The following is a 14,143-nucleotide window of genomic DNA, read 5'->3' as shown; positions in this document are numbered from 1 at the left end:
TTGAAATTGCATTACCAGAATTGGCACTTAAAATTTTGCCGTGCCCACTTTTTGATACTACGAGTCCAGTGTTTATTTTTAACTGTTTATTTGATGAAATCAATAAACATGCGTTTATATTTATAATCGTTTATTACCATTTATTATACTTATATAACAATAGAGTCGCCTCCATGGGACTTCCTAAAAATATTCGAGAGTTCCTTTAGTCGTCATCATCCTGTAATTAAATTAAATCTTTTTACTCATTTATAAATGATGAAGTTTTACTCGCAGAAGAGACTCGGAAGATTATTTTGATTGACTTTAGATTATTATTCACTTTCTTGTCTATTAAAGTAGATATTTGTTGGCTATCCTTAAATTATTTTATGTCACTTCGCTTCTTGTATCTTCTGTAGAATGCATTGCAACAGCGTCTATTAAGTCTACTATCAGCTTAAAGTAAATTTTTATATAGAATATTAAATCCTTAGATATTTCTTGAATTTGATTGGTTTATCAAAAATCTCTTTAACCAGTAGGAGCTTGTATTATTAATTTCCGAGGGCTTATTTAATGCAAAAGTTGTATCAAGTAACTAACGCAGTAAAATATATTTTCTTGACAGATATTACAAAAAGACATTACGTAAATTGGAAAAGAAAAAAGGCCATTTATAAATGAAGACACATATTTTGATAGTGACAAATTGTCAATAGAATGTATGGAGTTCTTAACATTATTTTCTAATGTAACAAATAAGCGTAAAGGAAAAAGGGATAGATTCATTTCTAAAATTAGTGCTCTAAACCTAAAAAACCAATGATCTACTGACCAGTAGGCGATAGAGCATTATTTTTAGATATAACAAAAACCGATTACAGTACTTTTGTAGGTATATTTTTTATAAAATAAGTCTTATCTCTCTTATCTAATATCTTATAATATAAGCAATAACTTCCACCATCACTAAGATATTAATTACCGCAGTAAATGACGATGCTTTTCCTCCAATTGGTTCGGGTTCATTGACTTTATTGTCCATGCTACAGAAATCTAGATTAGCTTCTGTGAACTTCTGGAATTTCTCTTGGAATTGTTCCCAAGTACAACCGGCTAATGGACACAGTTCCGTGACTAGTTCGTTCATAAAGAACTGCACGCGGAACGTCTGGTTATCTGATTCTTGGCAACTGTAAAAAAGAAACATATCACATAAATCTTTAAGACCTCTTCTCAACAAAGAAATTTTGCGTACATTAACAAGTCTTACAAATAGCATGACAAGTTGCGAAGTGGATCATAACCCCAAAGCAAATGCATTCCGGTCTTAGAAAAATAAGTATATTAAGGAAACATTCTAAAATATAGATTTTAATATTTCCAAGGCAAGAACACTTAAAAGAACAGAGCAAATTAAGTAAGAATATCAAATTAATCATATTAATTTATTTTTCCTGCTTCTAAATTTGTTATCAAATACGGATAAAAGCAATTGGGAAAGATAGAACTGGCGACACGACACGCACATGTCGCAACAGCTTATGTTATCAAGATGTCTTCAACAACAACTGATAAAGATGACATTGATAATCTATCAATGAATTAACGTGTTCTTATGCTAGTAATGCATAATCTTACACAACGTGGAACTTCCTACTAGAGTACTGATAAACATTTCAATGTACCTTAATATATACCTTACTAATATTATAAATGCGAAAGTTTAGATGGATGGATGGTTGGATGGATGTTTTTAGAAGGTATATTAGTAACGGCTCAACGGATTTTAATATAATTTGGCAGAGATGTAGAAAACAATTAGTTCCTAGGATTTGGTTTAATTTTGGTAAATGGAATTTGATTGTCTTCCAAATAAGACAGATTCAGAGTTAGTCGAATTTAAGATCTGTTAAGCATTGCGACTTAATAATTTAGAACTAGTTATTAATTAACTGAAACGTATTGTAAGTTTCCCTTATTATTTTAGCAATGACATAGGATATAGAAAACTGTTGGATAAATTATTACATATGATTTGGTAGACTTACGTATTTAAAACAGCAATAATGTTCACGGAGAATGGAGCAATTAAACTCGTTTTCCATAGTCTATCAGGATTCCTGACTGCTCCCCTGATAGGAGCGTCATCTTTGAAGAGTCCCAAAGCACAGTAGAACATCTCCATCATAGTGTCATGACTAAAGTAGGAGACAATGTTCTTTCCTGTCCCGTTGACTGCAGCTTCGAAGTTCTCGTAAAGGTTCTTGACCAGATTACCGCCAATGCTACCGGGTACCTTTACGTGAATACAAAAATTTAAACAATCAACAGTCTTCTTGTCTTCTTTTTGTTAGAGGGCGATTTGTACACACTTTTTGAATTATATTTTTACATTAGAGCAAGATCTGACAAGTTTTTATATGTCGTATAGATATTATTAGGAAATCTAATATGTTTACCCAAGACCCGTATGCATTCCTGTAATAATGCCGCACATCATCTCTATACTCCAATACGATAAGATCCTGGTCGGAGAAGGCGGCGCACCAGGGGCACAGCTTGGTCTCCTTCCAAGAACGGTAGAAGCGACATATTTCGTAAATAGAATACACATCTTCTGCAGACAATTGAGTTTGTATGCCCAAGCGTTCTTGAACATTGTTCTGAACCTGCAGACAATAAAATAGTAGAATATGTATTATGTTAATTGCTTCATTATTTATACTTAGTAATAGTATCAAGATGTAGCGGTTATTTTTTTATTGCCACCTTATACCTCTAAAGATTTTTTTTTTTTGGACAAGTTATCTTATTCTAATACTGTGTTAATAATCATTTTCTCAGTTAAAAAGATTATATGAAAACTCACTGTTTTATATTCGGTGGATTCAAAGTACGCTTCAAGTTCGGCTCCCACTTGTGGACCTCCTTTCACCTCCTGCTGGTATCTATCACAGTTCTCATACGGCTGTAATATATTGATAATAACTTTTAGCAGTTCACGCACAAGTCAAAGGTAGTAGTTATGACTGTTTGGATTAATGTTTTAGTTCGTTCCCGAATTGGGTTTGCAATCTCTTTCCTTATCCTACTGATAAAGAAATAAGTAATATCTCAGAAATATTAAGTATTATCTGCACTTACTCTTATTAAGTCATCCCTTTCATATGGTCCGTCTATAGTTAGGTTAAGATTTTTCCCTTCCGCTAGACCATGGACAAAAGCCATGCCGCTGGTGACAGTCCGTTGCTCGTTGGTGACTCTAAAGTAGTAGTCGTCATCAGACCCTCGTAGTAAGTGAGGATATCTCTCACGAAGACGTTTAGCAATGTCGTAGATCTCTTCATACCCAGTCCCGGTTAGGTAAGACTGGGATACTTCAAGGGTTTCATTCCATTTCCAGTTACGGAATTTATCAATATCCTGGGAATAAAAATATTTTTTCTAAATCTCGGCTATCTTGTTTCAAGAGTATTTACGGCCAGCCTTTGTTTTCAAAAACAAAGACTTCAATTTACGCAGAGAACTAAAAGATTTTCCATCGAAATGACATACCTGTGAGCACAACTGTCCTCTACCATTTTCAAAGCTCTGAATTATCTCATCTCTAAGACCAGCAACCACTTTGATCCTGGCGGTGACGCTGGAGCCGGGGTTGCGGTTGCCATGACGGTGCAACGACCAGATGCTCACGGCTTGACAATCTAAAGAGAATAACACTTGTAGACAAGCTGAACTCTATAATATGAGGATGTTGAAGTAACTTAAAACATATACGAGATCTAAACTGAGAAAGGAAGTATTTACTAAATGAACCGACGTGAAGAGGCACAAATTGTCACAACCTTACAATTGCAGAACCTAACTTCTCATTTAGACAATTGGAGAAAATTATCAAAATTCTTCTCTCTGGTCTTTCTCATTTTTTGTCTCTTTCTTAATTTCGAATGTCTAACAAAATAAACTATCGATTAGGGATATACTATGTCACCTTGATGAAAAATATTTAAGTATAAATAAATCTTACTATCTATAGTTGGTTGGTCTCTTATATCTCCTCGGATGGTGTCATAAGGTGTCTTCGTGGAGTAGAGGAGGTATGGGCACTGTGCGTTCCAGTAACACTCCCGCTGGCCATAGACACTGCTCGCCACACAGAGTAGGACTAAACTTATGATCATGTTAAACATCTTCCTAGCCAAGCCATTATCAATACGTCAATCTAACCTTTTATAGTTTTCACTTATCTTTTTTCTTTTAAATATTTAAAGGTCGTTTCACAATTGTTTTTTTACCGCCGGAGTTTACGTGTTTATTTTAAGGGAATATATCCTATTTTACTTCTCGGTTTATGATTGCTTTGAAAGAATTACAAAAATAGATTCATTAACTGTGGGTTTCTGAAACTAAAATTGATTTAAAACATATTGTTATTTCTTTTTTGTCAACAATAATAACAGGGACAACGATATATTTTATCAGTGTGATTGTGATCTCAGTAGCTCACGGTCAGTCGATTGTTCTAGAATATTTAACAGTTCTATTGTTTTCACTTTCTAATTTAAATATAGTTAACACATTCTTATTTTTTAACTTAAATTTAATTCCTTGACGATTCTTCATAACATTATACCTTTCACAAGTTGGACACAAAATCTGAGACACGTGCATAGAACACGCTTACCATAGCGGAACTGTTAGTTACAATATAATACGTATGAAGTGAAGTGGTCTTTGTTAAACAATAGCTGACACAAAGAGATCATGGTCAAAACAGTTTTCATCTATTTAAAGCTACTTTAAGTAACTAATTGTTTGACATAAAAGTGCGGAAAAATCTCAGACTATTATAATTATAATTTTACATACATAGGTAGTTAAATCTGTGCCAGTAATTATCCAAATAAATACCTAGTACAATATCATAACGTAAAGAAATTAATAATTTGAAGTGCTTTAAATAAAATGGAACAATACAATTAACGTCTCTAAACATATAATATAATAATACTAAATGATACAATGTAAACATAGCTTTATCGATAAGATTTTCGCCAATGAAAACCCACAATCAAGTAACGTCATATACACGCCTTCGATTCGTGTCTTTATCTATTCATTTTGATATTTATACAGACTCATAATATTAAAAATCATATAAAAAATCTACGGTAAATTAGATTTTTTATTAAGAAATCTATTAAAGCGGTTTATCTTGCTGACGCTACTTTTGCATTATTTTACTTAGCAAAGTAAAATTAAAGGCATAAAATTATATCAAAACGTAGTTTTTTTATCAATTACTTTCAACAAATTAAGTATCTTAATGAGACAAGACATAAAGACTGAATTAAAAAAAAAAACAGTCATGTTCAAAATTGCCATAAAACAAAAGAGGTTTTATAATATTAAATCCGCTTTAAAAATAAATTATCGTAAGATACTTTTTATTTTAGTTAACTAATGCATAAAATTTAAAATCTCATATTCGAACATCCTGTATAAAATGAATGTATCAATCATGTAACGATATTAGGAAACCACGCGGCGTTCACTTGCATCATAAAATAATTACATCAAACTTCACTCCTCTAATTTATTAGATCTTGATAAAGTAATATATTGATTAATTGATTAAATGTTGATAATTTTATTAGTAATTCCCAATATTTCCTTGAAATATGCAACCACTATAAATATAAGCAGGCTTAAAGTGAAGACTTTAAATAAATTTTAAAATCAAAATATATACCAGAATGCTAGTCATGTTTTAAGAAAAAAATCAAACAACTTTAAACTTTATGTGCTGTTTATAATAATTAGTTTATTAGTTCTGTAATTTCATTTTCACTTATGAATTTCTTTACTCTTCCACCTGTTGAAGTACTGTGAAGAATGTGTAAGAAGCCTTGATTATCTGAAAAAAAAACAAAAGTGAAATCATAGCCATTGTTTTTATATAAGAGTGTTATTTTGGGTACATCTAGAAGAGAAGTTGCAAGAAAATTTTATGAGAAATGCTCACAAAAAAGTTCACACTTTAATATTGTAATCTAATATCGATTTAGTGGCTAGATGCGCACGACCTCCATTTGTATAAAGTCCCATTTGCACTGGCGTGGTCGCAATTTCTGTAGTATAAAATGATAGCATCGCGACCAGAGTCTCACAGTAACTAAGTGGAAATATCCACTAACACCCATAAATGAAATGAGGGAGAGTTCAGTGAACCCTCCCGCCCGCAGCCTAGCAAGTCGATAGCTTCTGGTGGTCACGAGTAGCAACATGCGCCGCACAGGAACGCTGCAGTAGTACCACGGACACGCGTACGCTGCTTCTTTTATATTCTCACTCTGAAAAGAGCATTTATCAGACTAAACTTACAGATATATCAATCAATACACTATCCAAACTGTTAACTTCATATCTTGAGATTTTCTATAAAGATTTCTGTCATCATTGTCTCCTCAGTTCTTGTAAATGGACAAAAACACTTTTCTATACTAAATAAGTACTACGTAACAATTATTTTTAGTGTTTTGGAAATTCATCTTCCACGCCGGAAAAAACACGGTGGTAAGCGGACAGTATCCAAATTGATCTATTTTAAAAATTCCTTTGATCACATATCGATGGCTCCTACGAATAAGGGCCAATATGCAAATTGACAACTTTTCAGGACAGGCTCTTAAAGTTTCAACCATATGGAAAAATAGTCCAAGTAAGACCTTTTACTTCAACAAAAAATAACATTTACACCTGTAAATGTGTAAATTGCTTAGTGCATGCTGTTAACTAAACTAAGAGGTAGCTTTTAACACAGAAGTAAAAATCGTCAATTTATTACTTTCGTCCTTATACACAGGACCCATCGATATATCCGCATATTCTTGAACTGGCTTCGGTTTTCGAATTAAAAGCAAATATTTAATACCTCATGAATGAGTTCATTTCCATGGTAGCAGTAAAGAAAAACTTGAAGCATCATGTCTAGTAAACATGTTATCATAGTAAAAATTCGTACTAAGCTCGATGACTCCTAGAAAAAAAAGAATTTATCAAATAGCTAAATATCACAATTTCTTCTTCCATGTCTCTAAATACTACATGTAACAAGAAAAGACATCTTCAACATCCTTTTCTATTTGTATGTTAATTCTTCTCCTTCAACAGACGCTTCTGGTAGACTTCTAATTCCAAATTCACACCAAGTCACAGTGATTTTGAATGCTGCTATCATTGTTAATAATTAAGTACTCACAAAAGCCAACTGGTAAGCAGTCGCACAAATAATAAGTACAGATACTAAGAACTGGCCAAAGATCGGTGCTGAGAAGTAGAGTTGCAAGAGGCGAGCGTACTCCAACGCCGCTTGATGGCGCTGGACGCATTTACGTAGGCGGGACATCACTACCTCTTCATTACATGAAACATGACTCTAAAGAAACAATAGTTAATTATTAATCGATCCTGTATACAGTTCCACAATTGTACAGACAAGCTGAAAAACATCTTCAGCTATTTTTTTATTCTTTGCACAAATGACCACAACAAAATTGTCGAAAATCACCGTTGTTTCATCGTTGGTTTCTGTGACTAAAATCTCCGTATAAAACATATTGTCACACATAAACACAGATAACAGAGATAACAATAAATGTTTTAAACAGGGTTAGTAGAGCATAAAACTTGAAAGGAACATTACAAAACAATTTTTTAATAATATCACTTCGTATCCAGTTACTTAAATGCGCCATTGCATTCCAATTCCATTTACTTATCTAACCTTATTTTCCACCAGTGCGCCATCACAAAGCGTGGTGAGGGATAGAGCTAGTAAACGCAGGCGACAGCGACATTGGCAGATGAGGGTCGTGGCCAACGTGTCGATGCTGACGTTCAGTGCTGAAGCAAGAAGAAGTGCTATGCACTGCAACAAGATGGTGTTCTTCAGGAGATCATACCTCTAATAGTGTGATGTCACAGGCTGATGATGATTAGCAAGGATGGAAATAGACATTATTATAAATTAAAGTAATTAATATAACAGTGAAAAAAAATCTTAGTTATAGTGATTCTACCAACCTGATGCGAGTACGTAATTTCATAGGCAGGAGTCTTAGACACATCATAAGGATACCTGGAAGGAAACCGTCTGTAATAAGAATGTGTCTGTCTCTATATAAATATAATATATAAGCGAACAAGGTTATGCCAAAAGAGAAATAAACTTAAACAAACAGAAAGATTAATTTCCTAACGAATGTAACTGAATCTTGAAGTTTGGAACTAGGAGAATTCCATACCAAGCTCGCAAAGGTAGTTGATTCATCTCGGCACTAAGAGCCAAGCCCAGTATAGTAACGTAACACAGCCAGATATATCCGTAATATTGGATAGTCGTCTCACGATTACAACTACAAAGGAAACAAAGGTCATGGTTATTTAAGAACAAATTTCTTATACCGCTAACAAAATATTATCTTAGTGCATTTGATTGATATCATTTCATCAAGAAATACAACTGCCACAAACTTTTACAAAATTTTCTGTTCATTTCATCCCAAGATCTAGTCTCATTTTAGTCACGTATTCTTTGCAATCTTTATCCTCATCTTCAGATTTTATCATAACGCCCACCAATCTTGTGTAATGTTATTTATACTTATTTGGTTTTTACCTTTTAATAACTTTTATTCCCTCATCTCTAGACTCTGCATCCAATTCCTCCTTCACCTCAGCGATTATGCTTTGTATCTGTGTCTTTCTTAATATAATATATATGTATTTACCGCTGAAAGCAAGGTTGGTGAAGATCAGAAACATGGTGGCTGTCATCAGAGGTACATTGCCCCACACTTGGTAAAGATCGCCAAGTTGTACAGTGATGCAAATGCCTAGAAGAAACAAATGCAATGTACAAATTCTAGCAAGACATGAACCACCGACGTAATAGACTCAACTTACCCACTAAGAACATATAAGAGAAAAAGGTATAAATATTAAATAGCCACTTTCGTAACCCTTGAAAGTGGTTCGGTGCCCACAATCCTAACACTAAGAACAAGGTCAGTGGTATTCTGAGGGTAGAATTTACTGTTCCGACAAGAGAAATCATCGTGTGGATACCTCAATCAACATCAATAAAATTAAGTGCAACATTGCTGCAACGGGTAATATATTTTGATGGTACACATTAATTTATTATTACGCAGGTATTCCAAACCTTTTCTTTTTAATTTAAGCAAATTCAAAGTTGTAAAAGTCAAAATTATCTGATTATTTCAATCATCAACCTAAAACTGTACTCCAAGCGTTTTCAAAGAGAGAATTAGCTACTGGGGTTCATCGGGTTTTATACTTTTATAACGTAATATTTTAGGTATACATTTGGTTCAATTTAAAATGTTGGTAACACCATTGCTCTTTGTTTATGTAATTACTAGGTAGACGTGTCGCTCGCTCCAGCAACTTGCTATTAACTTACCATCACTTTGCTGTATTCGATTTTGTCATATTTTTAATCAAAACATGCAAACACTAGGTTTACGAGCAAATTGGCTGTGTCCTATATAATTTTCTATCCATTTCCTTCCATAAAAATATTCAAATGCATTTATCTTAATATTACGTTGACGTTTAAAAGGAATAGATTAAGATAAAACAGTATGATTAAAATCTAGATACATCTTTTATTTACTTCAAAATGAAAATCACAAGATTCTATTTTTTTTCTTCAACTTGCTGCAGCAATGTGAATAAAGAGTATGACGCCTTGATTATCTGAAAGAAAAAAGTACTCAATACATTAAAAAAAAATAGTTAATCTGAATTAAAGTCAAACTATTGTAAATTTTTAACGCAACGAAAAACAATAATTTTAAATAGGGTGTGAGCGTTCAAACAATAATAGTACAGCACTGCTCTACTGCTCTACCTCACTGTTCTGTGCTCTACAATCTCTTGTAGCTTAAGGTGGCAACACTTGTCTTACAGACATGAACGATGCGAGCGAAAGCGCGGTAAATCCCCCAGCGGAGATGCGAGCGGCGCGGCGGCTGCGCGACATCACCAAGAGCAGAGAGCGGCGCAGCGGCGCGCTGAACGTGTGCCACGGAGCGGCGTATGCGGCGCCACAAACGCCTACACTCTAAAGTAAATTCCATGTTGATTTTCTCATATTTGCTAAGCTTCTACTCATTTGTCTATGGTGCATCCAGAAGGTTAACCTTAATGAACTAGAGTCTTATCCAGCACGAGATAACAGATACTTTATCTTTACATAAAGTTCAATTTAGTAAGAATACCTCTTCAGACAATTGGTTCCCCTGGTAGCAGTAGATGAAGACCTGGTACATCATGTTAAGTAGATACGTCCCCATAGACAACAAGCGTACTACGTTGCCAACTTGCTGGGAACAGATTTTTCTGTCAACATTATTAAACAATGATTAAAAAATTAAATCTTTTAGGTATAATTTAAGCTAATTCCTACAGAGACTAGCTGGAAAGCTGTTGCACAAATGATGACAAGAGACACCGTGAACTGTGCGAAGGTTGGTTCTGAGAAACAGGTCTGCAGCTGCACCGCTGCGTGCAGCGCTGCCTGGTGGCGCACTACGCAATCACGGAGTCTAGCTGACACTATCGCCTCTTGCTCTACCGTGAGCCTCTGTGGAAAACAAAAAATAAATTTTTTTATAGCGCCATCTATTTTACGATTAAGGTACATTTGTCAGAAGAAAAATTGTCTTTTATAAACTTTCACTAGATGTCATTTAACAAAACTGTTTATTATTTGACGAGTTCTTAACGTGCTTTAGGTTTCGACCCAACCCACTTCCACCAACACCGCACATAAATAATTAACGCTCTCTCATAATCTCACATCTCCCTTAACATCTAAATCCTTGTTCAGAGTCCTCAAGGCGAGGGCCAGGAGACGTAGACGGCAGCGACACTGGGCCAGCAGAGTTGTCACCAGGGAGTCCTTGCATACGTTCAGGTTGGCCGCAACATACAGCGCCACCACCTGGTGCAAGTACGTCAACTCGTACGCCGGAGATTGACGAGTGTCGTATGGGTACCTGGTATGAAGGTGATGAGAAATAATCCAATAAAACCTATTCTAAATGAAGCCTTAAATTTTAAAATCAACACTTAAAAATGTAACATTAATACTAGATAATAATTAGTACCAAGCGCGAAGAGGAAGCATGTTCGTTTCAGCACTGAAGGCCCACCCGAGCATCGTCACCAGCGTTATGCACATATAAAAGAATTGAAATATCGCAGTCTCACGATTGCATCTGTACAAATAGATAAATAATGAAATTTGAACTTTTGTCAAAAAATTATCGTAGGATTCCTTTTGAACATTGTATTATTATCTTTTCTGTTTAAAACATTTTCTTGTATTTTAAGATTACAAAGAAAATTTTCAGACAATTTCTTCCTTTAATTCGTTCTTAAATCAATATACCTTATTAAGATTTTTGATGTTCTTTGTGTTGTTCTTAACAATTAAAACGGTAAATAAAATCTGAAGCAACTAGAAATTAAATAATCGTCAGAGTAAATAAATATGCCAAATAAATACCAAAACTTACTGCTTCACAATATTTTTCCCTTCTTCTGTATTCTCTCTTCGCAGAATCTGATCAGCATCATTAATGATCAACCTTATCATCCTCTCCCTCACCGCTAGGTTAACGAACTTGGCGACCTGCGCCAAATTTGTGAACAGCAGAAAAGCCGTCTCCGTCATGAGCGGTAGGTTGCCCCAGATCAAAAATAAATCCACAACTTGGATTATAATATATGTGCCTGTTTATTGGTAATAATATTGATTATTAAGTTAAGATAGCAACAGAGCAATATTTTTTTATGTACGTATGTATGTGTATTTTTTTTATGTTGGTGTTCAGTGTAGTTATAGAAAAACTTTTGGCCTCTCAAATTCGTGACTCTGAGTCGGCGGTAGGATAGGGCGCGGTTGGGCGACCGCACTGGATTTAAAATGGTGCCAAAGATCTACGAATTACACAGTCTCATATAACCTTATTAACTACCCCCTCACCCTCAAATGCATCACAATAAAGAGGGTGCCCTGGATATCTCGCCCACGGGGTTACCAGAGGTAAAGTCTGTGCTGCCGAGTATCCAGTGCCTTTCGTATTCTGGATATCTTTAAACGTCAGTGACCACTTAACACTCGTTGGTACGTATCATGACAAACCTTATGGTCCTCGAAGTCCCCTTTTGTACTCACCCAAAAGAAACATAAAGCAGGAAAAACCATATGCATTGTACCACCATTTCCCGTTCTTAGTTAGTCCCTCAGGCGCCCAGAAGCCGACCAGTCGCAATGCTGTCAGTGACACACGGACGGACAAGTTGACATTATCAACGATGACCGCCATGTTTGATGTCTTAACGTATTGTGTGAATAGAAAAGCTCGCATCGAAACAATTGAGTTTAATTTGATTTTGCTTTAATTATCTGTTCCAGGTGTTGTAAACATTTTTTGTAACTATTTTACAGTGTCAGGAAGTTGTCCAATTAAACGGCAACCAAATTCAAAAAAAGGCTTTAGGAGTTTTTGTATAGAAATACGAAATTAATTACCCCTACTTTCCTTAACTTCTATCTTTGTAATACAGTTATTTTATGATGCACGATGAAATTAAAGCGTCAGAAAGTTGTTTTACCAGATCCTTTTTAATATGAGCAAATGTCTAACGCACACTCTCTCTAGGTAGGACAGACAAGTAAAACCTCACGATACTACCAGATGCTTATAACGCACGATATATTGCGAATTTTCGCAATTAACAAAAATGAAACAAACTCTAATGTTTTATATATACTATTCCATAAAATTACCTTTACTTTTTTTTTTTTTTTGGGATACTTACATACTATTTATTACGTTGTATAGTGAATATAAAATACACAATAGTTTCAAACCTCTGTAGTTTTTAATCACTGTCCCGCAACACTCTTAGCAAATACAATTACGTTATTACATTAAATACAGCCTTTGACATCATAAGCTTTCCTTTTAAATACCATTCTCTATGTTTTTATTTACTATATAATTATTGTTTTGTAACTTTTAATTTCTGTTTTACGCTATTATTTGAATGCCTATTTTCATACTTTCAAATAAATTAAAGATCTTTTTTTTTTCAGGCAATTGTTCATCTTTACACTGTCTTTTTAAAATGATACCCAGAACATACAGAAAAGTATTTAAAGACGTTAACTCTACATGACATTATTTTTTTTAATATTTATTTATATATGTATACATAACAGATAAATCATCTAATATTCACAAAATTAATATAATTCCCAAGTCTGAAAATTTGTTGAATTACATGTATAATTAAATAGAAATTTAGTCTAAGTCTGAACCTCTGAAGGTGAATAAATAAGTCTTGAATTTGTCTATGTAAGTGCAATAAATATCTATGGTGTATTTTCCCCTGTGTTATTCATTGGATGTCCATAGAAAACATTATTTTTATTATCTACTGCCTATTGTAATTTATCATTGTGATCTCACAGTCAAACTATTTATATAGTTTTCTACGACACTGTATTAAATACTAAGATATATCTATATTTATAAAAGAAAGTCGTGTTAGTTACACCATTTATAACTCAAGAACGACTGAATCGATTTGACTGAAAATTGGTGGGCAGGTAGCTTAGAACCAGGAAACGGACATAGGATAATTTTTACCCCGTTTTCTATTTTTTAATCTGCGCGAACGGAGTCGCGAGTAAAAGCTAGTTTCTAATAGATCTTAATATTATACATGCGAAAGTTTGGATGGATGGATGTTTGTTTGAAGGTATCTCCAGAATCTTGACGAAATTGGACACAGATATGGTCTGGAAGAACATATACGCTTTTTTTTAAGTTTTTCTTAATTCTGAATGGACGGAGTTGCGAGGTAGTAAATAAATAATTCCGGGAACGGGTGAGTTTAGGCCTAAGTTAAATTTTTATAAGGGTGTTAAAATTAGGTGGGTTATTGGGTGCTTGGGGTATATGCCTAATTACACAAATAGTAGAAGAAATTCCTTAATGATAAAGGTTTTATTACTAAATATATATACTCAATTATGATTCTATTCTCACGTTGT

General features: G+C 34.1%; 2 protein-coding genes across 2 annotated transcripts; both read right to left on the bottom strand.

The window, feature by feature from the left end:
• Window positions 1-887: 887 nt before the first annotated feature.
• On the bottom strand, window positions 888-4,257 carry LOC106709198 (multiple inositol polyphosphate phosphatase 1). The gene is made up of 7 exons (XM_045680658.1): window positions 4,013-4,257; window positions 3,541-3,689; window positions 3,130-3,408; window positions 2,855-2,953; window positions 2,445-2,654; window positions 2,034-2,281; window positions 888-1,175 (listed from the first exon to the last, which is right to left on the bottom strand). The coding sequence occupies exons 1-7, from the start codon at window positions 4,173-4,175 to the stop codon at window positions 914-916; spliced, it is 1,410 nt and encodes a 469-aa protein (XP_045536614.1). The 5' UTR covers window positions 4,176-4,257; the 3' UTR covers window positions 888-913.
• Window positions 4,258-5,836: 1,579 nt separating this feature from the next.
• Window positions 5,837-12,407, bottom strand: LOC106711583. Its single transcript, XM_045680718.1, is given in 17 exon segments — window positions 5,837-5,902; window positions 6,183-6,338; window positions 6,920-7,024; window positions 7,247-7,423; window positions 7,772-7,915; window positions 8,071-8,125; window positions 8,292-8,402; window positions 8,666-8,882; window positions 8,953-9,065; window positions 9,716-9,768; window positions 9,980-10,135; window positions 10,293-10,397; window positions 10,481-10,657; window positions 10,874-11,072; window positions 11,184-11,294; window positions 11,595-11,811; window positions 12,257-12,407. Coding segments are annotated over 17 exon segments (2,313 nt in total).
• Window positions 12,408-14,143: the final 1,736 nt, after the last annotated feature.

This window comes from Papilio machaon, chromosome 13, assembly GCF_912999745.1.
Source record: "Papilio machaon chromosome 13, ilPapMach1.1, whole genome shotgun sequence".
NCBI classification, from domain to species: domain Eukaryota; kingdom Metazoa; phylum Arthropoda; class Insecta; order Lepidoptera; family Papilionidae; genus Papilio; species Papilio machaon.
This window is presented reverse-complemented; position numbering and strand designations above follow the sequence as displayed.

Coding starts and splice junctions, on each gene's coding strand:
- LOC106709198 (XM_045680658.1), bottom strand. CDS start 4,175: ATGTTTAACATGATCATAAGTTTAGTCCTACTCTGTGTGGCGAGCAGT. Junction 3,409..3,540: donor GAGGACAGTTGTGCTCACAG/GTATGTCATTTC, acceptor TTTTATTCCCAG/GATATTGATAAATTCCGTAA. Junction 1,176..2,033: donor ATTATTGCTGTTTTAAATAC/GTAAGTCTACCA, acceptor TCTTTTTTACAG/TTGCCAAGAATCAGATAACC.